Source organism: Macaca nemestrina, chromosome 7, assembly GCF_043159975.1.
Source record: "Macaca nemestrina isolate mMacNem1 chromosome 7, mMacNem.hap1, whole genome shotgun sequence".
In the NCBI taxonomy this organism is placed as follows: Eukaryota; Metazoa; Chordata; class Mammalia; order Primates; family Cercopithecidae; genus Macaca; species Macaca nemestrina.
The window spans coordinates 17,258,931-17,282,727 of record NC_092131.1 but is presented as its reverse complement, the minus strand read 5'-3'; the positions used below and the strand labels follow the sequence as shown (position 1 = coordinate 17,282,727).

General features: G+C 49.8%; 1 protein-coding gene across 8 annotated transcripts in view; it reads right to left on the bottom strand.

Moving 5' to 3' along the window:
• The window catches only part of LOC105467558 (tetratricopeptide repeat domain 7B), a 273,670-nt gene that overhangs the window by 39,260 nt on the left and 210,613 nt on the right, over nt 1–23,797 (bottom strand). For all 8 annotated transcript variants that reach the window (XM_024788437.2, XM_024788439.2, XM_011717247.2 and 5 more), the window contains 2 exons: nt 15,689–15,829; nt 126–328 (listed from right to left, as the gene is read on the bottom strand). In XM_024788437.2, coding sequence (XP_024644205.2) covers nt 126–328; nt 15,689–15,829 — 344 coding nt within the window. The remainder of the gene's footprint in view (nt 1–125; nt 329–15,688; nt 15,830–23,797) is intronic.

Sequence of the window (23,797 nt, the reverse complement as noted above, 5' to 3'; positions counted from 1 at the left end):
CCTGGCAAGCTAACTGCATGGGGCCTTTGGAAGCAGAAGAGGGTGTGAGGGTCATGTACTACCTGCTGCTTCCAAGGGCTGTCCCCCTGCCAGAGTGGGGGCCGCAGCCGGGCCCGCGGACTCACCAGTCGCTGCATGCTCTTCACGTGGGTGGGGCTGATGGCTAAGGCCTCTTCATACCACCGCCGCGCCTCGTCCATGCTGCCGCGGAGCTCGGCAATCTGGCCGCGCATGTAGAGGACGTTGTGGGACATTGGGAAGAGGTTGGCAGCTTCTTGGGTACAGGCTGTGGCTTCTGCAGGCTTCCCGATGCCGATGTAGACTTCAGCTGTGAGGAGAGAGCAACGGCACACGCTTTCCTGGTGCCCCTCTGAGGCCCTGCGAGCGGCCACCACTCTGATGTTCATGTTTCCCGCACAGGAGTCTGGAGGGGCCCGGAGCCGGCGGATCCCTGCTCCGAGTGGAAACGGCTGCCGCCGACAGCCCCTCCTGCCCACTCCTACACAGGGACTGGAGTCACTTGTGTTGCAGGCCTTGCAGGGCAGGCATAGGTCACCACCAGGCAGGGGGCAGTGAGGCCTGCCTGGTCCGTGCCCCAACCTCTGAGGACACCCACCCTCAGGGCCCACACGGGGCTCCTCAGTGTCTGGACAGAGCCTGGCCTGGTCCTACCCTTGGCTTTGATCCCCATAGAAAAAGGGCCAGAATGCACATGGGGACAAGCAGGCCAGAGGCACACAGACCCTCAGAGGGCAACAGCTCTGCCCTCTGACCCACTCTCCTGATGCCAAGAAGTATGATGGGGCTGTGGGCTGCGGCTATCATGTTCACAGCGTGATGCAAGATGGCTGCCCCGCCAGACCTGGCCCCTGAGCTCATCTCTGACCAGGGAAAGTTGGTGCACCCTGTAAAACTCTTATCTGTGTCACAATGACAAAGCCCTTTGACAAGCCAAGCTATCACTTTTAAAGCAAGCAGAAAAATGACCCTCCCACTGACCCCAGGCCTCAACTCTCTCACCTCTACATGGAGCCAAACCCCTCTGCAGCCCTGGCCTCCCTGAAGAGCCCTTTTGAGTGTTTCCAAGGGCGGCCTCCCTGCCTCCCAGGTGCACACCTGTCGAATATCCAGGGGGAATGCGTCACCTGGCCCCAGGGCCTCTTCTCCTGAGGTCTTGCCAATGGAGGCACCACCATCTTTCTAGTCAGCTGGGCCGGAGGCTTCAGGGACATCTGAATCGCCCCCACCCCTCTCCAGGGCCAGCAGGGCCACATGGTCAAGTTTGCAGCCCAGAGCCTCACGCAGGGGCCACCTGCTCACGGACCCCTTCTCCCACCTGCAGGCCAGACCCTTCCTCAGCACTCTTGCCTTGACCACTGGCATACTCTGAAGTAAAAGAGGTTTGCACCCCTATCTCCCAGTTATGTGTATGTTTGTATGAATTAATATATTACATGTCATATAATCCACAACAGCACACAAAATAGAAATGTTAAAAGAACAAAAATTAAAAAGAAAGTTTAGGCAGGGTGTGGTGGCTCGCGCCTGTAATCCTAGCACTTTGGGAGGTCAAGGTGGGCAGATAGCTTGAGGTCAGGAGTTCAAAACCAGCCTGGCCAACATGGTGAAACCCCGTCTCTACCAAAAATACAAAAAATTAGCCAGGCGTGGTGTTGCGCACCTGTAATCCCAACTACTAGGGAGGCTGAGGCAGAAGAATCACTTGAACCTGGGAGGTGGAGGTTGCAGTGAGCCAAGATCACACCACTGCACTCCAGCCTGGGTGACAGAGCAAGACTCCGTCTCAAAAAACAAAACAAAACAACAACAACAAAATAAAGTAGAAAGAAAGTTTTACTATTTTCTTTGTGCACCTTACCATATCATCTCCTGGAGCCCACTTTGGAAACAGACTCAATTATGCAGAGACTCCCCTCCCTGCCTCCTGCCCTGGCCATGAGCCTGTCATCCACAGCTGCTGCCAGGTTAACCCTGAGGCCAACCTCTGGGGTGGCAGCCACCTGCTCCAAAGCCCTTCTGCCTTGGGGCTTATGGCTTCTACCCCTGCCCATTAGGCAGCCAGGCCGAGGCCCTGTACTCTGATTTTCCATCTGTGTGCACCCACTGGAACGTGGGCTATAAGCGACATGAGGGCAGGGATGGTGTCTGTGCTGCCCACTGCTGTGTCCCCAGGGACTAGAACAGTGCCTGGCACATAGTCAGAGCTCACTGAATCGCTGAATGGATGAATGGTGGATGAATGGTAACTAACAATAATAGCAGCCAACATTCATTAAACATGTGCTTTGTACCTGGAGGCCTTCTCAGTTCTCATTTTATCTGCATGGTGATCCAGTAGGTACTATTATTCTATCCCCATTGTCCAGATGAGGAAACTGAGGTGCAGAAAGTATAAATACCCTGCCCGAGTTCTCAGGGCAAACTGGAGGCAGAGCTGGGATTAGAACCCCAGTCACCTGGCTGAGAACCTGTGCTTGCAGCCCCCACAGAGAAAAGCATCTCCTCTGGCCCAGGGTGACATCCGACTCCTTTGCAGGCCTTGGGAGCTGGGCGCAGTGCCCTTATCTGCTTCCTACCGCCTCCCCAAACCCCCAGGCTCTGGCCTTGCTAGTGCTGCTTCTGCACACACAGTGGGTGTCCCCATCTCCTGTCGATTCTGTGGCTTTTGCCTGTAAAGCCGTCACTCCAGCCTCCTTCAGGGCCCAGATGGATCCCGCCATCCCAGGGAGCTCTCTGGCCACCCGCCTCAGCTGAAAGGAAAGCCCAGCCTCGGCAGCTCCTGATAGCCGGGTCCCTGTAAGTATTTTTGTGAGGTCTCGGGTATGCCTGGGATAGTACACTCCCAGGGCAGGCGCTGGGGCAGATCCACCTTTCCGGCTCCCAGCTTCAGGCCTAGGGGCGGGGAAATGGCTGGTGTATATCTCATGGCTGTGGTTAGTGGCAATGCCACTGCCCTTTGACCTCAATCAGCCTGGCCGGTCCCTCCCTCGAACACCTCACTTCCCTGGTGATGATATTTGCACCAATGACTGACTCCCCAGGCCTTCTCTCCCCAAGGGAAGGCCCTGGAAAAAGCGGGCCTCGCCTGGCCCAGATGCACACAGTACCTTCTGTCTGTCCTTGCGCCTGCCAGTCCCTCCTCACCAGAGATGACGGGGCCCAGGGGCTTGTGGAGGGGCATACTGGGTGACTCCTGCAGACACAGAAACTCGGGCAATGCCAGCACCATGCACTGAGCCCTGAAGGTGAGCGCCCAGCCACACCTGCCTCCCGATCTCAGGAGACTCAACTCAGAAGGTACCTCCTGAACTTCTGTACACACAGGGGACTCTACAGGGACAAAGAAGACATTTCTCTGTCCTTTAGTTTGGACCAGGCAAAATCTCTCCCTTCTGGGAGACAAACACCCTCCTAATGACACTGTCGGGTTATCTGATGCCTTTCAGGAACACAATTCCCTCGACGCCCTCACCAAAGACTTGAAGATGTACCCACTGCAGTTTTGGGTTCTCGAGCGTGGCAGCAACACGGGGGAGCAGGACAGAGCATCGCTCTCATTGCACGCCTGGCTCCTGCCTCGCTGCCAAGCTGGGAGTGGGTTCACTTCCAAGATCCCAGTCCTGGAGATGCTGTGGGCTGGTGAGGCCGCCCAGCCTCTCCCACTTAGAGCATTATGAACAAAGGCCGACATGGGAGAGCAGGGATGAATGTGTCCAGAACAAGAATCAACGTAGGGAAAGCGGTAAATGCCAATAAGACTGTGTGCATGTCATTCTGCTCTCCAGGGGTCCTCCGTGAGACCAAATGTGATTCCAAGCATCTCACTGGTCACTGAGCCTGCATAAGCCTCAGGTCTGATGCAGACAGGTCAGTGATGTGATGGGGAAATGGGAGACGCAGACGGAACCAAGTCAGGATCAAGACAGTAAGGGAAAGAATCCAGGCCCCATTGCACTTTTCAGTGCTGTGGAAGTTGCTGGAGGAAACCTATGGCTCTGATAAGGCCTGTGACCCTGACAGATGTGGCAGGAAAATGCACAGCCTTGGGTTGCTCCCAAATCCCTCCGTTTTCAGCTCAAAAGCAAGGACTGAAGCCACAATGTCCTGCAGCGATTTTCAAACCATTTTCACCAGTGGAGGCTGTTTCTTCCAAAGAGACCTTACCCCAGGATACAAAAGACTCCTAAGAGTGGGCAGTGTGGCTACCTCTTGTTTGCCCCCGTCTCTGCCTCCGAGGCACCACTGGGAACACTAGGGTTTCCAATTTGTAAGCCACAGTGTCATGAGAACATGGAGGACTTGGTTCCTGGCCCTGGGCCTCGTGTGTGGCCTTGGGCAAGTCGGTCACCTTCTCTGGGCCTGTCCACCTGTCAGGTGGCGGGCCTGCACCTGGCCCACAGCTCTCCCAGGGCAGTGGCAGGCATCAGACAACACAAGAGTGGCAGGGGTCAAGACAAGGCCATGCCAAGAGATCAACCCTAGGCTGAGCATTTTCTGTCAGGAGCACAGGCCTTATACCAGTACTATGGGTTTCCTACAGCAACTTCCATTCACCAGGAAGCCTGGAGCCCAAAGCGAGTCACGAATGGTGAGGGTAACTCTTAGTCAAGCCTAAGCCCTCTTGGAGACCGCAGGGTGAGCAAGCTGAGGTGCAAAGACATAACTGGACTCATTCGAGCCTTGCAGCAGCTCTATTTCGGGCAATAGGCATTCCGTCTCTAAGAGGAAATTACACTTAGGCTTCAGGGATGAAGCTTTAGTGGTGGGGTTTCAGACACCAACCAGGTAGTCTGAGATGGAGTTGGACAGGAAAAGGAAGGGATTACTAAGGTTTCCCACCACCCCTGAGATCACCCCAGGATGTAGCCTTCTTGCCTAGGCATGTGGCTGGGCCTCTAGGATAGAACGAGGCCACAAGTATTGACTATGAACCTGCACTACTTGACAAACCTTCTTTCCTGGGAGTCCATAGCCCAAACAAGGACCACATTTTCCAGCCAGCCTCCCCAGTAGCAGAGCTTGGGATCTGATCTCCATCTGCCTCCCTCCTCTTCATTGGTTTGGAACTCAGGAAGAAAAGAATATCATTTATACTTTCCCAAAGCCCCCCACACAGAAACTGTATGGCTTTCTCACTAAACTACAGACAACTCCTAGCCACACTCATCTCTGTATCCCTCAGCAGAGGATTGAGAGGTCGGTCCCCTAGAACACAACTTAGTAGGTGCTTAAGAAAAGTCTGCAGATTAATGAATGCTGGGTGTGGTCAGAGCAGGGCAGCCATTTCTGTGGCACAGGTCAATGAAGACAGGTGAAGGCCAGGGAAGCAACAGCAAATGAAATCTCCCTGTTCCTTTCACCAAGGAGTAAATTCAATTTAAAAAAAAGTAAAGGGCCTTGTGAGCTTATTAAGAGATACAAGAACTGGTACCAAAGGAACAGAAGCACAGCAAAGCAGGCTCTGGGAACTCAGTGCCATCAGCTGCCAACGAGAACTCAATGCCATCAGCTGCAACAAGAAAGCAAGAAAATGCTCTTCAGCGCAAGGTCGGCACTCCAGCTGCAGGGCAGGGTCTGGAAGGTCACTCTCTGAAGAGGTTCCAGGGACAGACATTCTGTCCTGGCTGCTGGTGGCTGACTGCCTCTCACCAAAGGGGCGTGGATACTTCCTACCTCATTTTGAGAGCTCCATGAGCTCTGAATGTCCTCTTAGGAACCCCTTGGTTGGTCCCTGCTATTGGGTTACTATGAAAAATGCTGTGGATAAAATCTCCCCACCGTGTACAAAGCTTATTTGTCATGAACAGAGCCCAAATGCTTTTGCTTGGCATTCAAAATTAGGGCCCTGCCGCCTTTCCAACCTCCTCTTTTGCCCCAAATGCCTTTCAGCTTCCCTCTGTCCAGGACCCCCCAGAAACCCAGGGCAAGCACTTTTCACCCTCCCATTCTTCCTCCACCCTGTGTGTGCTCTGGGACAACCCTCAGCCCCATCTGCCCTGTCACAGTGAGCCACAAGTGTGCCAGCCCTCCTGGAGGGCTGGGTCAAGCCTGTTCCTTCCTCGCACCCTAACTCTGCCTTGCGCACAGAGGGATTCCCGGAACAGTTTGCTGAACCAGACTCGAGATGTGATCCGAAAAGGGCTGAGCTACACTGTGAAGGTTTCTTTCTCAGCGTGAAGTGGTGTTCCTGGCTGGGGGACCTGGTGCTAGATGCACCCAGAAGCTCACGCAGGTCTAGTTTCCTCATTCGTTCATTCATTCATCCATCAAATGCTTGTCAAGCCCCTGCTTCATGTCAGCTGCAAGGGGCTTGCCCTGGGCTTGGCTGTGCAGGGTGTGCACAGACACTGGGCTGAGAGGGCTGACAACCAGCCTGGGCCCCACTGCAGGCTGTGTGTGCCTGGACAGGGCTGCACCAACCCCAAGGAATGCAAGGAAGCCCTTTCCTTCTCACAAAGGCGTCCTCCACTAGCCAAGGCTGCTCCCTCTGGGGGCTTAGTCTACTCAGAAGGGACATCTTTTGGAAACGCACACAAAGGAGCAGTTCAATGCCCCGAGATCTTCTACCTCACCTGCGCCTGGCAGAGAAATGTGCGGAGAGGACCCACGGCGGTAGGTACCTCCCAACCTCGCAGCTCAAGCCAGCAGGCTCCCTGACCCCTCCAAACCATGTCCTTTACCCCGACCCTGCCCCCCTAAAGAGAGATGCTGTGGAGGGCCGAGGGGTCCCCACTGATCGCAGGGTGTCTGCTAGCACAGAGGATGCTCCTGGAGCCCACCTTCTTCTTCACATAAAAATCAGCACAAGGGCCAAGCAGAAAGGGATCCTGTGTCCTGATGGGTCTCCTGTCACCCTTCCAAGCCCTCAAGGCCTAGAGAGGCCTTCAGCTTTGTCAGCTTTCACTGGACTTAGCCTTGATTCTTTCTTTGTCTGAGGAGGGTTAGCAAGTGAAAAGAGGAAGTGATTTTGTCTCCAGGTGCCGTCCTGCCATGGGCTTCTCTGGGCCAGGCCCCATGCTGGGACCTGAAACCCTGAAATTGAGCAGAGCCCAGGCTGTGGCCTCACTGAGGGCCCAGCCGAATGTCTTTGCCAGGATGGGGCTGTGCAACTGCCATTAGTTTCTGAGTCTGCGTCCGGCTATGTCAGTTTGTCGAGAGAGATCCCCTCTTCAGGGGCCCCGTGGCAAAGCAGGATGAGCTCCTCCTCCCCAAGCTGCAGCAGTGACAGGCACTAGCCCTTCCCGGCCTCAGCCCCGCTGTTCTGACTCCTGACCCTTCCCCTCGGCTGCCTTGACAAATCATTCAGAGAGAAGTCAAAAGCCAGCCAAGTGGACCCCAAGCCTCTTCTGGCCACCAAACCAACAACTCGTCTGTGTCCTCTGTTCCATCCACTCTGCGTCTCTTCTGCCGTTGTCGCTGAGAGCCAACCCCTCTGCCTGTGGTCTGGACCCCACCACACTCTTGCTGGAGGCATTCATTTCACCTCCACACATCCTCTCTTCTGGATGCCGAGAGCCTCATTTTTACCTGATCATCCCTGTTGGCAATCAACGTGCTCCAATAGGCTTCAGCCTCTTGTCCCCACGCAGCTCCGCACACCCAATCAACGTGCTCCAACGGGCTTCGGCCTCTTCAGTCCCCACGCAGCTCCGCACACCCAATCAACGTGCTCCAATGGGCTTCAGCCTCTTGTCCCCACGCAGCTCCGCACACCCAATCAACGTGCTCCAATGGGCTTCGGCCTCTTCAGTCCCCACGCAGCTCCGCACACCCAATCAACGTGCTCCAATGGGCTTCGGCCTCTGCAGTCCCCACGCAGCTCCGCACACCCAATCAACGTGCTCCAATGGGCTTCGGCCTCTGCAGTCCCCGCGCAGCTCCGCACACCCAATCAACGTGCTCCAACGGGCTTCGCCCCCTTCAAGCCGCAGGCTCCCCGTCACATCCCTCATTGCTGCTCCAGAGGGATTCTTCTTGGAAGAACTGTGCACCTTCTGTGCCTCAACTTCCTCACTTGCCATTTGCTCTGCAACCCACACCAGATGGCATCCATCTCCACCACGCCACTATATCCCGTCTCGTCATCATCACCAACACTCCCATACATCAGGTCCAGCAAATGCTTTTGTCTCTACCACACCCAACCTCTCAGCGGCCTGCCCACTGGCCACATCCTCCTTAAAAGTCGTTATTTTAGTAGTTGCTAGTGTTTCTATGTTATGTGGTGGTCCTAACTCTCTTCATTTAACAGAGGACACTGAGGCTCAGCGGGAGTGGGAATAGCTTGCCCAGGTATCACAGCTAGTGTGCAGCAGGGCCAGCGTTGTAACTGGTGAGTCAGACTCAGGTTCTCGCCTTCCCTGCATGGGCTCCTTCCTGCCCCGCTGGCTGCCGCCATGCCGTCTGCGCTGCTTTCCTCCTGCCTTGCCGACCACTCCCCTTCAGTTGCTGTGGCTCTCCTTCTGCTCCTCAAGCTTTTTATCTTTTTTTGAGACACAGTTCCACTCTTGTTGTCCAGGCTGGAGTGCAGTGGTGTGATCTCGGCTCACTGCGGCCTCCACCTCCCGGGTTCAAGTGATTCTCCTGCCTCAGCCTCCCAAGTAGCTGGAATTACAGGTGCCCGTCACCACACCCGGCTACTTTTGTACTTTTAGTAGAGATGGGGTTTCACCATGTTGGCCAAGCTGGTCTTGAACTCCTGACCTCAGATGATTGACCTGCCTCAGCCTCCCAAAGTACTGGGATTACAGGCATGAGCCACTGCACCTGGCTGCTCCCCAACCTTTAAATGTGGAGGGGCTCAGTCTCAGTCTGGCCCTTTCACTTCTCCATCTACATTCTCTTCTTAGGCCGTCTTAGCACCTATATTAGGCCTTTAAAGGGGGCTTTAAATCCCAATTCTTAAAGGTATGATTCCAGCCCAGATCTGAAATGTAGACTGGAACATCTGGCCGCCTGCCTGGCATCCTGACTTCCTCGTCCTCAGGCACCTGATGCTTCCAAGCTCAAGTGGGACTCTGAAGTCTCTGCCTCCCTGACCCCAACTCATCAGTTCTTCCCCAGGCTTCCTCCCTGCAGCAAACGGTGTCACCAGTCATCCACAGCCTCAAGCCCCACGCTCAGGTTTCCTTCCGTATTCCTCCTTTTCCTCCACCCCTCAACATCCAACCTACAAGTCCCATCAGTTCTGCCTCAGAAGGCATCTCAGGGTCCCCTTCTCTTCATCTCCATTGAGAACGTAGACCAAGCTGCTCTCCTCCACCACCTGGACCAATGCTCCCAGTTTCCTGCTCTGCCGGCGTCCACTTTGACTGCCTTCCGTCCCATTCTCCACATTTAGCTGGAGTGATGTTTTTTTCCGGAGAGGGACCTTGCTATGTTGCCCAGGCCGGACTCAGGCAATCCTCCCACCTCAGCCTTCTGAGCAGTGCCCAGCTTGGAGTGATCTTTTGAAAGTGGTCCTTTCATGCTCCTGCTTCAAGTCTTTCTGTAGCTTTCCCATGCTTTTAGGATTAAGTAAAAGATCTTACTATGGCTACCACGGGTGCTGGCATGACCTGAGTCTGGGCCCTTCTCCTGGCTCCCCTTGGCTGCTTTACTGCTTACTCCTCAGCGTTCATGCCCCAGGGACCAGCATTCCTCTAACACTCAGAGCTCAGGCTGCCCCTAGGGCTTCCCATGTGCTGTTCTATGCCTCCATCGTCCCTGACCTGGTGCTAGTCACTCCTGAGGTCACTGCCCAAGTGTGTGCAGGCCCCCTCTGGCTCCCCTGGTTCGGGGAGCCCTTGTGTTATGAGGGGTCACAGGGGCCTACAGTGCTCCCCCCAGCACTCAGCACAGGGAGTTAAGTGCTTCTGTCATTGTTCTGTTTCACATCTGCAAATGCCATGAAGGCCAGGAGCTGTGTCTGTCTTCATAACCATAGGACTCCAGTGCCTTGCTCTACTGTGGCACGTGGAGATGCTAGACGATACTGTGTTGACAACTGAGTGCCTACTGTGGGTTGGAGCTGGGGTTCTGGGGCCACACTGGTTGGATTTAGATTCTGGCTTTCTAACTCATTAGCCATTTAACCTTAGGCAAGTGACCTGATAGCTGTGTCTCAGTTTCTTCACCTATGGAATGGGGTGAATATGGGTATTTATACCTCATAAGGTTATTATGAGGGCTGAACAAAGTAAGACATATTAAAGTCCTTGGAATAGCATCTGACACATCCACAGTGTGTGGTAAACGTTAGCAGGACAGGCTTGACGCTCAGGGACGTCGTGTTCCCTCTCACAGGCTCTCCCTGTACAGTGACTGCACACACCACCTGTCTGGGAGCTGTCTTCATCTCGTCACGAACGGGGCAAGGCTACGGGATTACCCCTTGGCCCTGCTGATGCAACCTCTGGTGCCTGGGAGGAGTCTGGGCAAAGGGGCCAGGCCAGGCCAGGCCAGGGCCAAGGAATTTGTGAGAGTATTACAGCCTTAAATTTCCAGCAGAAATCAGAAAATCTGATCTTGCACATCTAAGAATAGCCACTGGTTTCAACCATGAGAGGTGCCAAAGTGAAAGCTATAATTATTAGTAAGTAACAAGCAGAAATTAACCACCTACCGCAAAGTCATTTTTAGCTGCCATCCTAAGGTGGAAATTGAAAAATGGGCACCAAGAAGTTGTTTGGTTTGGAAAAGACCCTGGCTCAGTGCTGAAGGGCTGTGGACATGCGAGTTTCCAATGCCAGCAGTAAGGTGTGCACTCAAGAAAGATGAGGAACGGCTCCCAAGGAACCATGTCTCCCACATCCCATGCTCTAGTGGGACTCTCCTGACTTCTGCACAGCGAGACTGCAAAGGTGCTCACTTCTTTCCAGCCTGGGCTCCCACACTGCAAAAATGGAGAAAATAACCTTCCTCTGACCTTCTTTACAGGATAGTATCTAGACAAATGGCACTGGACGATACCTCGAACTTTTAGGAGAAGAAACCATAAACATGGGTAGGTTTCTTTCCAAATATCATGGGAGGCACAGATGCCGTAAGAAAAAATTGATAAATTTATTTTAAAAAGTGGCAAAAAAGACAAAAACTAAAAAAAAAAAAAAAAAAAAAAAACCCAAAAAACCCAAACAACCCTTGGAAGAAGATGTTTACAGCACCTATTTCAGAGACAAGGCAGATTTCTTTGACACACAATAAATGCTTAGAAATAAAAAGGAAAAGCTCAGTATCTAAGAAGATAAATGGTCAAAAGCTATGGACAGAAAATTGAAATACCATTTTCTACTTGTCAGATTGGCAAAGATCAAGGATTCTGAGAATTCATTCTGTTGGCAAGGGTGGGAGAAAGTGGACATGAGCACATTGTTGACTGGAATGTAAACTGGTACAATTCTGCGGAAGGCAATGGACAAAACTTATCAGAATTAAAGAGTACACTCCCTTTCACGCATCAGTTCCACTGTTTAGAGTTTATCTTACAGATTAAAAAAAAATACACAGTCGGCCCTCAGTATCCATGGGGAGTTGGTTCTAGGACCTCCCTCGAATACCAGAATCCATGATGTTCGAGTCCCTGATATGAAATAGTGCAGCATTTGCATATAACCTATGCACATCCTCCTGTGTATTTTAAATCATCTCTAGATTACTTAAAATACCCAATACAATGTAAATGTTATTTAAATAGTGCTTATACTGTATTGTTTAGGGAATAATGACGAGAAGACAAAGTTTGTACGTATTCAGTACAGACACATTTTTTCCAAATATTTTTAATCCAAGGTTGGTTAAATCCATGGATGCAGAACCCGAGAATGTAAAGGGTAGACTGCGTATAGGGATACTTATTGAAGCATTATCCGTAATGGCAAAATACTAGAGATACTTAGCTCTCAGAGCGGGGGAGCTCAAACCACATAAGGTAAAACCCGACAGTGCAGTGGAAGCTGTTTTCTTGTAAATTTACCTCTTAAAAGGCTATGTGAATGTATGATATGATTCTACATCTTGACTCAAGCAGTTCTACATATGGACTCTTTGAAAGAGTCAGTCTGGCACAAATTGCCATAATAATCTAAATGTTATCAGCTGAATTTAAGATTCAAATCTAAATGTTAACCAGTAGAGTATTGGTCAAATGACGGTCTAACCATACAGTCGACTTATACTCTGTAGCCGTGACAAAGTATAAGTCACCTTACAGGTGCTGATGTGCACTGACCTACCAGGTAGCACATTCAGAGGGCGGTGGGGGACAAAGTACAGCGTGTGAGATTTCTGGAAGATGCACAGAAGTGGTGACAGTGGTTGCCTGTGGCGGGGGTGACTGAGGCTCACGGATAAGAGGGAGCCTTTACACTTTGTGGCTGTTCAATTGTTTGCCATGGACCTATGGAAGGGAGCACCAATCACACAGAAAGTGGGGACCTGCTGTGGGCAAGCATCCCTCATCTCCTGGACCTGTCCCCTTATAGAGCAGCTGGTGGCACAGGTATCCTATTCACTATCTCCTTGCCTTGCACAATGACAGACAAGTGGCCTAGGGACTCTCTGCTATGATAGATTTCTCTGCTGGAAATCCAAGGTCATCTCCAAGTGACCTTTCCTGCAAGCCTCAAATCTGGGTCCACCTCCACCGTGGGTTCCCATCACGAGCTCCCAGTGTACTCAGTTCACCAGAAAAAAAACACCAGGAGAGAACAGGCCCACAAATGCCACCCAGACACCATGGCTTTGGGTATCAGACCTTGATCTAACTAATTTCTTCTAAAGCTTACAAAACTTATGGGTTCTGGCAGTATTGTGGGAGCTGATGATGGACACAGGAAATAGAGGTTACCTTGTTTTCATGAACTGCCAAAAAATTGAGTCCCATTTATTTTGTCTCTCAGAGCAGTGAGGCTCAAATCACATAAGGTAAAACCTGGCAGTGCACTGGAAACTATCTGTCTTCTCAATTTTCCTCTTGAAGGACTATGTGAATATACGATACGATTCCAAACCTTGACTCAAGCAAAGTCATTGCTTTGAAATAGTCAATATGGCACAAATTCCAAAAAGATCATAATTGACTGCATTCATTCGTCCTACACATAATGCTCACCGTATGCATACAGCACAGTTTGCTCAGGCCCTACAGGGTCTACAGTCACTTTCCATAGTTCAATTCCACCACCTTCTAGAATAGTAAAGCCACACCCATTCGCTAGGAAGGAGAACTTGACTCTGTCCTATGGGCCACGCAATAAGAAATGGATCTTGTGTGATTATATTAAAATTCAAGGACAGCTCCAAGAAGGCTGAGCGTGGTGCCTCACACCTGTAATCCCAGCACTTTGGGAGGCTGAGGCAGGCGGATCACTCAAGGTCAGGAGTTCAAGAGCAGCCTGGCCAACATGGTAAAGCCCCATCTCTTCTAAAAATACAAAAATCAGCAGAGCATGGTGGCAGGTGCCTGTAATCCCAGCTATTTGGGAGGCTGAGACAGAAGAATCACTTGAACCCGGCAGCAGAGGTTGCAGTAAGCCAAGATCGCGCCATTGCACTCCAGCCTGGGTAAAAGAGTGAGACTCCATCCCCACCAAAAAATAAAATAAAAGGATAGCTCCAAGCTGAATCTTAGCCATCAAGTTCTTCAATATTCTAATAATCAGCTACAAAATTTCCTCCCCAACAGTCATGGCAGGCCACGCAAAGTGGGGCAAAGACTCTGGATAACTGAGTCGGCGGCAGCAAGACACCAGGCGGAGCTCTGCTGGAATATGTTGACTCTCAGGTCAGTACGTTTTCCAAGAAACAAGCAAGAGAAGCACCGCCTTTGAGGTCAGGGGAGGTAGTTCCACCCTGGAGGAATGGCCTTCAGCCCTTCTGGTGTTTTAGACCTCGGCACTTCAGAAACCTAACTTTGAGACCAATTTGAAAGGCAACTCTGCCCCTACACCAGTCCCACAAGTTCAGGTTTACCTGGCCTGGACACTAAACCATACTCCTTCCCTTTCTGTTCTCTGTAATCGTTGTTCACAGGGGTGACTGACTAGGACAGGCATCAGACTTCTCTGCCAGGGACTGGGCTTTTGCATAAGGGAGCTGTGGAGGAGGCGTTACTGCTACTCGTTGGCCCTCAGAGCCAGAATGTCTGGGCCTCTCTGAGCAAGAGGCCGAATGCCGCGGGTGTCTGCAGCAGAGGAGAACAACTGCGAATTCAGGAATCACCCCTCTTCTGTACTTCTGCTTAGAATATAAATTGTTAATTTATGGTAGTCGTTATGGCACAATAGAAGATGCCAACACAGAAAAGGCTGGCTGAGCTGGGCTCTGTGGCATGCCAAGGCCAGGTAAATCCAAACACGTTTTCAATGCGAAGGCCTGCCAGTGGTATCAAACAGGGTGGAATATCACACGATTAGCCTTGGCAAAAAAGGAGTCAACAGAAGGACAATTGGTGGATAATAAGCACCCTTCTCAGCCAAATGTGGGCTTTCACCATGCACTGTAAGAGTCAAGCCTGAGAAGGCCCAGGTAGGGCTGTACGGATGAAGTGATGAAACCTAAGGAGTGGAATTACCTTTTATGTTGAAACATAAATATGTAAGTAAAAACAGCCATTATTTCTTGGAAGCGCAGTGCAGTGGGATTCTCATTATTAAAATGCCTGCACAGGCCAGGTGCAGTGGCTCACGCCTGTAATCCCAACACTTTGGGAGGCCGAGGTGGGTGGATCACCCGAGGTCGGGAGTTTGAGAACAGCCTGGCCAAGATGGTGAAGCACCATCTCTACTAAAAACACAAAAATTAGCTGGATGTGGTGGCGGGCGCCTGTAATTCCAGCTACTTGGGAGGCTGAGGCAGGAGAATTGCTTGAACCCAGGAGGCGGAGGTGGCAGTGAGCTGAGATTGCACCACTGCACTCCAGCCTGGGTGACAGAGCAAGACTCCGTCTCAAAAAAAAAAAAAAAGCCTGGACACTGCATTTATTTTTGGGCTTTTTAGTGGTGCAGAAGCATCGCTGAGCCAGCAAAATGCCCTGGGAACTGGGGAAGGGGCACTCATGGCCCCCTTCTGGGCCAGTCTCCAGGTCAGAGGCTGCTGCTGTCTCTCTATGAAATTACGGAGAGAGCCATCAGAGAGGGGCAGAGGTGCACAGGAACATGGCGGCACCAAACACACGGCCCCTTCCCTGGCTTTATAAAGACATCTGTGTCCTTACCACCACCTGGCCCTCTCGCAGGGACCCCAAGAATTCACTGCCAAGATGTGCCAGGCATTGCACTCACCAACCCTGGGAGATGGGTGTTATTCCTAAGCCCATCACACAGAATTGGAAACTGAGGCTGAGTTAAATACTTTAACTCAAATCTATCCAGTTGGTACAGGTATGACTCTAAGTCACTCACAAAGACAGTCCCTATAGCACAAACCCGGTACCCCACATGGCAAACTCCCCAAGAATCCTTAGAGTCAAATCCAGAAAACTTTCTTAGATGTCTGCTCTGTGCCAGGGCACCGAGGCAGGGGAGAGGGATCAGGGCATACAGAGTCACTCGTGGATCCTGCAGAGAAGCAGTAACATTTCGGTGCATGACTGAAGCTTTGAGCTTTCCTGATGAGGGGTGTGGGCTAAACAGGCAAGCGCCCAGGCTTTGGCACAGCAGCAGGTTGTGGGTAGGGGGCGGAGTGGTACCTGCATGGAGCCAGATCTGTGCCAGCGTCATCCAGGGGTGTAGCGGGCCCTGCTTAGGGGCGCTGCTCTGCAGAGACGAAGCCACTTCCGACAGTGCCTGCTCCACTCTTGAGGCTGCTACTGATGTGGCATGGACGGAGCCTGTGAGAGGTTTTTGAGAAGACTCTATCAGGAGCGAAAGAACAGACCCAACCAATCAACCCCTTCCCACACAGACAAGTGTGGAACACACACACCCCTTCCCCCAGGATGTTTCTAAGATTTACTGTCCACAAAGAAATGTGGGCAATCATGGCCTGGGGCCTTAGTTTCCATCCTTAGGCTTTAGCTAATCTTTTTGTCAACAAACAGAGCACATGCCCCCTCCAGGAGCTCAGCCTAGCAGCGTGAGTGCTGGGAGATGGGGGGCCAGATACATAGCTGTGACGATACTAGTGTTTAAAAATCACATAAATGAAGCGCTACAAAGGTACATTACAAAGCGCCCCTGTAAGGGCCTAAACCTAGAAACTGAATCAGGGTCAGGGGAGGAATACACTTGCCTCCTGGGGTAGCATTTGGAGTACATGTACTGGCCATTCTCAAGACAAACCCAGCAACTTCCCAGCCTTGGAGAGGTGGGCTACACCCTCAGTTTAGAACCATATTCTAAGGCATGACTTAAAAACTGCAGAAAAAAGCACACTTTTGCCCTGTGTATAAGCAGATGTCTATCCTTAAGGCTAGACTAGCAGGGGATGGGATGGGATGGGTTTGTAGCAAAGACTCCTGGGGCTCAGAATATGCACCTGCCTGATTACTCCGTAAAACCTGCTGCCCTGAAAGGCTAAGGACACGGGTCGACTGAGCATGTTCACTAGTCAAGGGATAGGTGTAGTTCACAAGTCAAAATGCAAAACTCATTTCTCTTCACGTTGACCTCTTGGAGGTACTGATGATCAGAGACCACCTCCTTAAACAGAGGCTTGCTTCCCACCTCTTTCTAACATTCACTCTTGGAGATGTGGTTTTAGAATCGATAGCAGGATTCTCAGTCGTTTCAAATTTGAGACTGTTAATATTTCTATTCACCTGCATCATTCTTAATTTGTACTTCATCAGAAAGCTTAGTATGGAGATAAACATTCCAACACTGAGAATGGTAACTACCAAATCATCATAAAGTTTAAAATAGTAATAATCTATAAAGATAAATGCTGACTACAAAATAAATGGAGTTATATTCTTCATAATACAAAATTGTGAGCATAAAAATAATTTCAGTTGCGCTTTGGAACGCACCCATCATCTATAAATTTAAAGAGTATTATTCACAGCAACAGATGCGCCATCCATGTTATGCTTTGATTGCTCCAATATAATGGTAACATGGATGCCTCTAAATGCACCTGAATCCTTCGGTGGGGCCTTGGTGGATGGAAATCAGAGTGGGCCAACAGTGCCCACAAGGATGACCAAGAGGAGAGCAGCCTCTGGAAAGGTATAGCAAGTCCTGCTGCACAATACGGAATTCAGAGGCTGAGTTAAAAGAGTCTAATTGTCCAGGCACGGTGGCTCATGCCTGTACTCCCAGCACTTTGAGAGGCCAAGGTGGGTGGATCACCTGAGTTTTGGAGTTCGAGACCAGCCTGACCAACATGGAGAAATCCTGTCTCTATTAAAACACAAAAATTAGCCAGCTGTGGTAGCACATGCTTGTAATCTCAGCTACTCGGGAGGCTGAGGCAGGAGAATCGCTTGAACCTGGGAGGCGGAGCTTGCAGTGAGCCGAGATCGTGCCATTGCACTCCAGCCTGGGTGACAGAGCAAGACTCTGTCTCAAAAAAAAAAAAAAAAAAAAAAGGTCTAATTGATGGCATATGAAGGGAGAACCTAGGAAGTGTGGCTAAGAATCTATCCTTGTTTAGACAAAGTATGTCTAACTACTATTTTAAAAAAATCTAAATAGCAAAATGATTAAACTGCTGTTGAAATTTCTTATTTGTCACCTTTTTATGGAAAGTAATATTCTAACTTTGATAACAAGGACTTGATGTAGTTTCCCTGAGACTTTTAGTAGCAATGATAGTTAAATAAATGAGTAGCCTAGAGGTTGCTGCTGCCCTATTCTGCCGTTGCCAAGCTGGCTACCTTCTCACTGGCTTGAACAGTGGTTCTCAACCTTAACTTCACATCCAAATCATTTGGGATTTAAAAAATCATGAGGTTATAGCTACATCCCAGACCAACCACATCACTCAGTCTAGGGGTGAGGACTGGCATCTTCGTTAATCACCCCAAGTGATTCCAATGTGCAGCTAAGAATGAGAACCACTCGCCTGGAAAGACAGGAAGCAAATGTTATGAATGGTCAAAAAAAAGCCTGTACATGGCCCAGGCAGCCTGAGCTCTCCTGCTTCGCTGCAGCTCAAGGGTCACCTGGAGCACAGAGTTCCAGGAAGATCTTGTTCTCTAGAACAAGGGTTCTTAGACTTTTTGGTCTCAGAATCTCTTCAGATTCTAAAAAATCATTGAAGACCCTAAAGAGATTGTTTATATGAGTTATGTCTATTGATAGTCACATTAGAAGTCAAAACTGAGACATGTTTAAAATATTCACTAATTCATTAAAAAATAACGACAACAAATTACTGCTCTGGAAGCATTCTGTACCTTTTCTACCAGGTTCTGTGAATCTTTTGCTACAGGAATTTGTGACTTTTGGCGGGGCTAATTTTGGTTTTCAGATTAACTGTTTTGTTTGGTCCACAAATAAATAATCAGAACTACTGCCAAAGTTTCTTCTCTGTGTGATATTTATACACAACTAAATCAATTAATTCCTAGCACAATATATTTTACTATGAATAAGGTCTGGCAGATGATGATGATGATGGTGACGATGATGAAAGCAGTGGTGGTTGTCAGTTTTAGAGAACATACCATGCTTCAGGCACTGCGATTGGCACTTTATATGTACTAATCTTTAACCAGAATGAAAACCCTAGTCTGATTCCAAATCTGTCCTCTAAGTCCAGCTCTGATGCCACCTCCTACAGGAAGGCTGTTGTGAGCCTTCCGCTTCTCCCTACAATGAGTGAGACCCTCTGGCCCTCGGTGCTTCTATGAGTTTGTCACTAACAATGCACAGACCACAGGTTTTAAAGTTAATGTTCACTGTCTCCCTTATTAGACTGTGTGGGTCTAGAAGACGGGAACTACGTCCTCAGTCTCGGGATTTTCAGGGACTGACAATACCAGACCCATACTAGGCATTAGGTAAATGAGTGTGCAGGGAGTGAACAAGTGCTGTCAGTAGACAAGTCACTGTCTGAAATTCAGAAGAGGGCGCCCCCTCTCTGGATGCACGTCCGTGTGCTCCACTCTTCCCCTCTAACAACGGCTCAGAGGCCGGAACCTTCACCCACTCAAAGGCCACTTCAGTATAGTGCTCATCACTTCCAACAATCCAGACTAAAAATGACAGTGGTGAATAGTTCCAATTAAACACGGACGTTTCCCCTCTCTAACGTAAAATTAAAATATAGAGAAGGATAACAGGTTTATAAGAAATAATGCTTTTCTTCCTATCAATTTCTTGGTACACACATTTCACCAGGGCAGAGAGCCTTCATGTTCTGAACCAGGGATGAATATTAGGGCACTCACATAATAATAGCAGATAACTGACAATAGGGAAATTAGATAAGTTGGTATCTAATATTTCTGAAAATAAACAACAAATAAAAGTCTTCCGTTGAATTAGTATTGGAAGGAGGGGGAAGGAAAAACATCACTTTAATCAGAATGGATACAGCTGGTTAAAAAACAAAAAACAAGCAGGCCAGGCGCAGTGGCTCATGCCTGTAATCCCAGCACTGTGGGAGGCCAAGGCAGGCAGATCACCTGAGGTCAGGAGTTTGAGACCAGTCTGGTCAACACAGTGAAACCCTGTCTCTACTAAAAATACAAAAATTAGCTGGGCATGGTGGTGCATGCCTATAATCCCAGCTACTCAGGAGGCTGAGGCAGGAGAACTGCTTGAACCCCAGAGGTGGAGGCTGCAGTGAGCTGAGACTGCACCATTGTACTCCAGCTTGGGCGACAAGAGTGAGACTCTATCTCCAAAAAAAAAACAAAAAAAAAACAAAAAAAACCCCTGTATTTTATTGTTTCATAGAACTGAAATGGTGACTATACAGACACTGGATTTTGATTTATACAGGTAAACAGCTGGAAACACTGGCTCTAACCAGCATATTTTTAAAGAACCCCTTTCTTTCTCACCACAGCAAACCTGTTCCCGCATCATACATCAGAATGAGAGCACTATTAACTTAAGCTGGAAATGGGCAAACTGAGGCTTGAAAAAGGAATCAGAAGTTAGACTATAGGACATATTTCCAATTTGAAATCCAAGGCTCTGCAGAAATAAATTTCCAAATAATCAGGTTCAACAGGTGAGCCAGGGAGAGCACCTGGGCTGCTGTGCATGTCTCATCTGCCACCCGGCTTCAAGAGGTCCCGCCACTGCCAGAGCCCACAGGGCTGTGTGCCGTGCAGCGGCTGCCGTGCTTCATCTAGGAGACAGTGTGACTCTCTTCCACAGTCACGGGACACAGGGGCTCTGAAAAGCCACTGCCAAGACCCACTGGATGAGGGCTGACGTAGGCAGGTGAGAGCTCGCTCTGAAATTTAGCCCAGGTCTGTGGTCTAATGGCCCGAATGGTGCAGGGGCATGTGACGTCTAGGAGCGGAGGCCATCTGCATTTCCACAAGCCAATGGCTTTCCTTGCACTCCCACCTAGATCCTCAACAGAAAATGTTATATTGGACACTTGATACAGAGGCAAAGTGCCTCTGTATCCTTCTAGGCTCCTCTCTCCATCACTGTGTGTGGGGGTAAGAACGGGGAAAGGCAGTCGAGGACCCAGGAACTGTGGTGGGTCAAGAGGACCCACAGCCAAGAGGATCAGGAACCAAGAGGAACCCAGGTCACTGACCTTGGGGTACCACGAGTCCAAGCTCTGAACCCCTCCTGAGGTTTTCTGACCCATGCTCCTATCATTCACTGAGGGCTGTTGAGAAACCCTGCCTGCCACAAATAGGACACTGGGGACAGCCAGCTCAAATTGCCTTTGTAGGTGAAGCTTCTCCAAAAATCCTTTTTCCAACGCACATGACACCTATGGTGAATTTCACATAGACCTCGGCTGTGGCAATCACATGTGAGCCCTATTCCACCAAAGTTCATCATCCAAAGGGATCCCAGCACCAATAATTCTGTTAAGAAAAGGCACAGGCTGGGTGTGGTGGCTCATGCCTGTAATCCCAGCACTTTGGGAGGCTGAGGTGGGTGGATCACTTGAGGTCAGGAGTTTGAGACCAGCCTGGCCAAAATGGCAAAACCTCATCTCTACTAAAAATACAAAAAAAAAAAATTAGCCGGGCCTGGTGGCTCACGCCTGTAATCCCAGCTACTTGGGTGGCTGAGGCGAGAGAATCGCTTGAACCCAGGAGGCGGAGGTTGCATTGACCTGAGGTGGCACCATTGCACTCCAGCCTGGGTGACACGGTGAGATTCTGTCTCAAAAAAAAAAAAAAAAAAAGAAAAGAAAAGAAAAGAAAAGGGCATAACTGATAAATTAAGTGGCTTAGTTATGCTTCATATCCCTGTATTTGTCACACGCAGTATTGCCAAATAAATAGCATATATTATATTCCAGCGCTCCTTCTAACTATCTGGTGGCCTCAGTTAAGTGGCTGCAGTCTGAAGGACCCCTCGCCTTCCCTCTCCCCTCAGAGCACATAGAAGATGAGCTGGATCTCAGATGGAATCCTGCCCACCCGGTGACTTGGCAAGCATTCCAGTGCCAGGAACAATGGATAGCCACATTACATGATGTGTGAAAAACATCCTCTACCAAAAGAAAGACGTCAGCCGACCACCTCACACGAGGCTGGCAGGATTTGGGGCAGCTCCTTGCTACCCAGCCCTGGAGAACTCACTCCATGCCTCATGGGCGTGAACGTGGGAGAACAACGGCACGTGGCCGCACCCCAAGCCCCATCTCTGTTTGGCACCCACATTCTTTCTGTCCAATGCTGCAGCGGCAGACACCTGCCCTCCCCATATTTTTCTGACAAGTAGCTGAGCCACTGCAGTTGTGGGCATGCAGAAATCACCTGCTGCTAATGAATCTCTGTACCTGTTTTCCCTTGACCTTGAAATGATTCCAAATTCTCTGTCAACTTATTTACCTTCCAATTCTTGGAAGGTGTGCCCCCAAAACAATTAAAATAATAAGAAAAAGCAGCAAGCAGTTCCATCTCTTAAAGAACCTGAATATTAAGCAGCAATCAGAATGACTCAGCATTCTGTCAGCTAGCTTTGTTTTAGAATTTTCATTTCTTAACAGGAAAAAAAAATTCTGTTTCTCAAGATAGGGCTTGGAAATAAATCAGTCCAACACTGCAGACTGCTGGCAGCTCTGTGCCCTTCTGTCTCTGTGTGTCACCTGTGCTTGACAAACCAGAATGTCCTGGGGGCTGAGGATGGGAGGAGGCGGAGGAGCTAGTCATGGCTGTCTCTTATTTCTTGAAGGGAGAGGAAGAGGCGTGAGTGTCCACTCTCACTTCGGCCCTCAAAGCAGGCATATTTCTCCATACCTTTAAAAAAACATAACTGCTGTTCCCTCATTTCCCTGGCGCCCGGGAGTTAGGACAATTCCCATCTTTGCTGTAGGGTAGTCCTGCTTTCTGAGGAGGCGACTCCAGGTGGTGGCTCCTTGCACCGCGCTGCCACAGCTCTCCTCTCCATCTGCTGCTTCCCTGGGAACTGCCCTCGCGCCTTGTGTCCCCCAGTGTGACAGCAGGGGCGGGGCCGCTGCCCACCCAGTCCCACCAACCATGAGGGCTCCTGCTGTGGGTTCCTCTGATAAATAAATCACCTTGGTCACCATTCTAGTAGACACTTCCGTTTTTCACCAAGTGAAAAAAGGATTAAGACTCATAGCCCCAAGAAGGGATCAGTTTCCCACTGACTTTCACAGAATAGCAAGCACCGTTTAAACCTGACAGCACGTGTCTTGTCCTGAGAGGGGAAAGCTCTTTCCAGGGAAGGACCCCAGTAAGGCAGGGAGGGCCGGGGACATGTCGTCACTGGTGGGCATGCGGGGCTAGCGCAGCATGCTGCTGGCGGGTGCCGGCAGGGCCAGGCGGTCACACGGAAAGCATGGAGGGAAGCCGTTCACACGCATGCGGGAAGGTGCCAGCTGTCAGAGCGAGCCTCCGCCGGTGGCTCTGCACTAGAGACAGTACCTTCTGGAGGACTACATTGGGCAGATGCTTCCATCTCCACCTGAACCCTCCCCGATGTATATTCATGAGGCTATATCTCGGGGTGGAAGTGCCTTCTGCCTGGGGAAGGCTCTCTGAGCCTCCAAGTGCCTGACTGCCGGCGTCCGGGGGAAAGCCTCCCACGTTGGGATGATATTCTAATGCTGGACACACCCCCCAGCTTCTACCTGAGTGCCACTTACTGGTGGCTTGTCAGTCTCCTATCATTCCACTCAATCTTGTTCAAAGAAAGATACTACAGAACTAATTAAGGAGAATTACATTAAATTAATTTTAGTTTAATTAAAATAGTAAAAAAAGGTTCTATATTAGGGCTGAATTTTTAAAATTACCACCCCTCAAAAATGGTATGGTCATCACAGAGAGATGTTCCCATATATACATAGATTTCTTTTAAAGCTACTTTATTCTATTAAGCAGGAACAGAGAGTAAAACCGCCTAATGGACTAGTCACCTCCTGATCATGATATACATTCTTGAGTGTTAGAAAATGCAACTCAATAAAATGCTAGTCATAATGGAAAGAGAAAAACTTCACTACTCTCTTGAATTCCTTTCTCAATCTTATTTTATTTTAGAGGGATGTTCTTTCATTAATGTGTTTACTCTTTTCTCTTGGTGACTTACTGCTAAAGAGAGCAGCAATTTCACTAGAATCAGTGATAGGAAAAATGGAGCCAAGAACTCAAGTCGGTAATCTTGACTTTAGCACGTTCTTGGAGAGGGGAATAAAACATCAGCACAGATTTTTCTCCAAAAAGACCACTGCT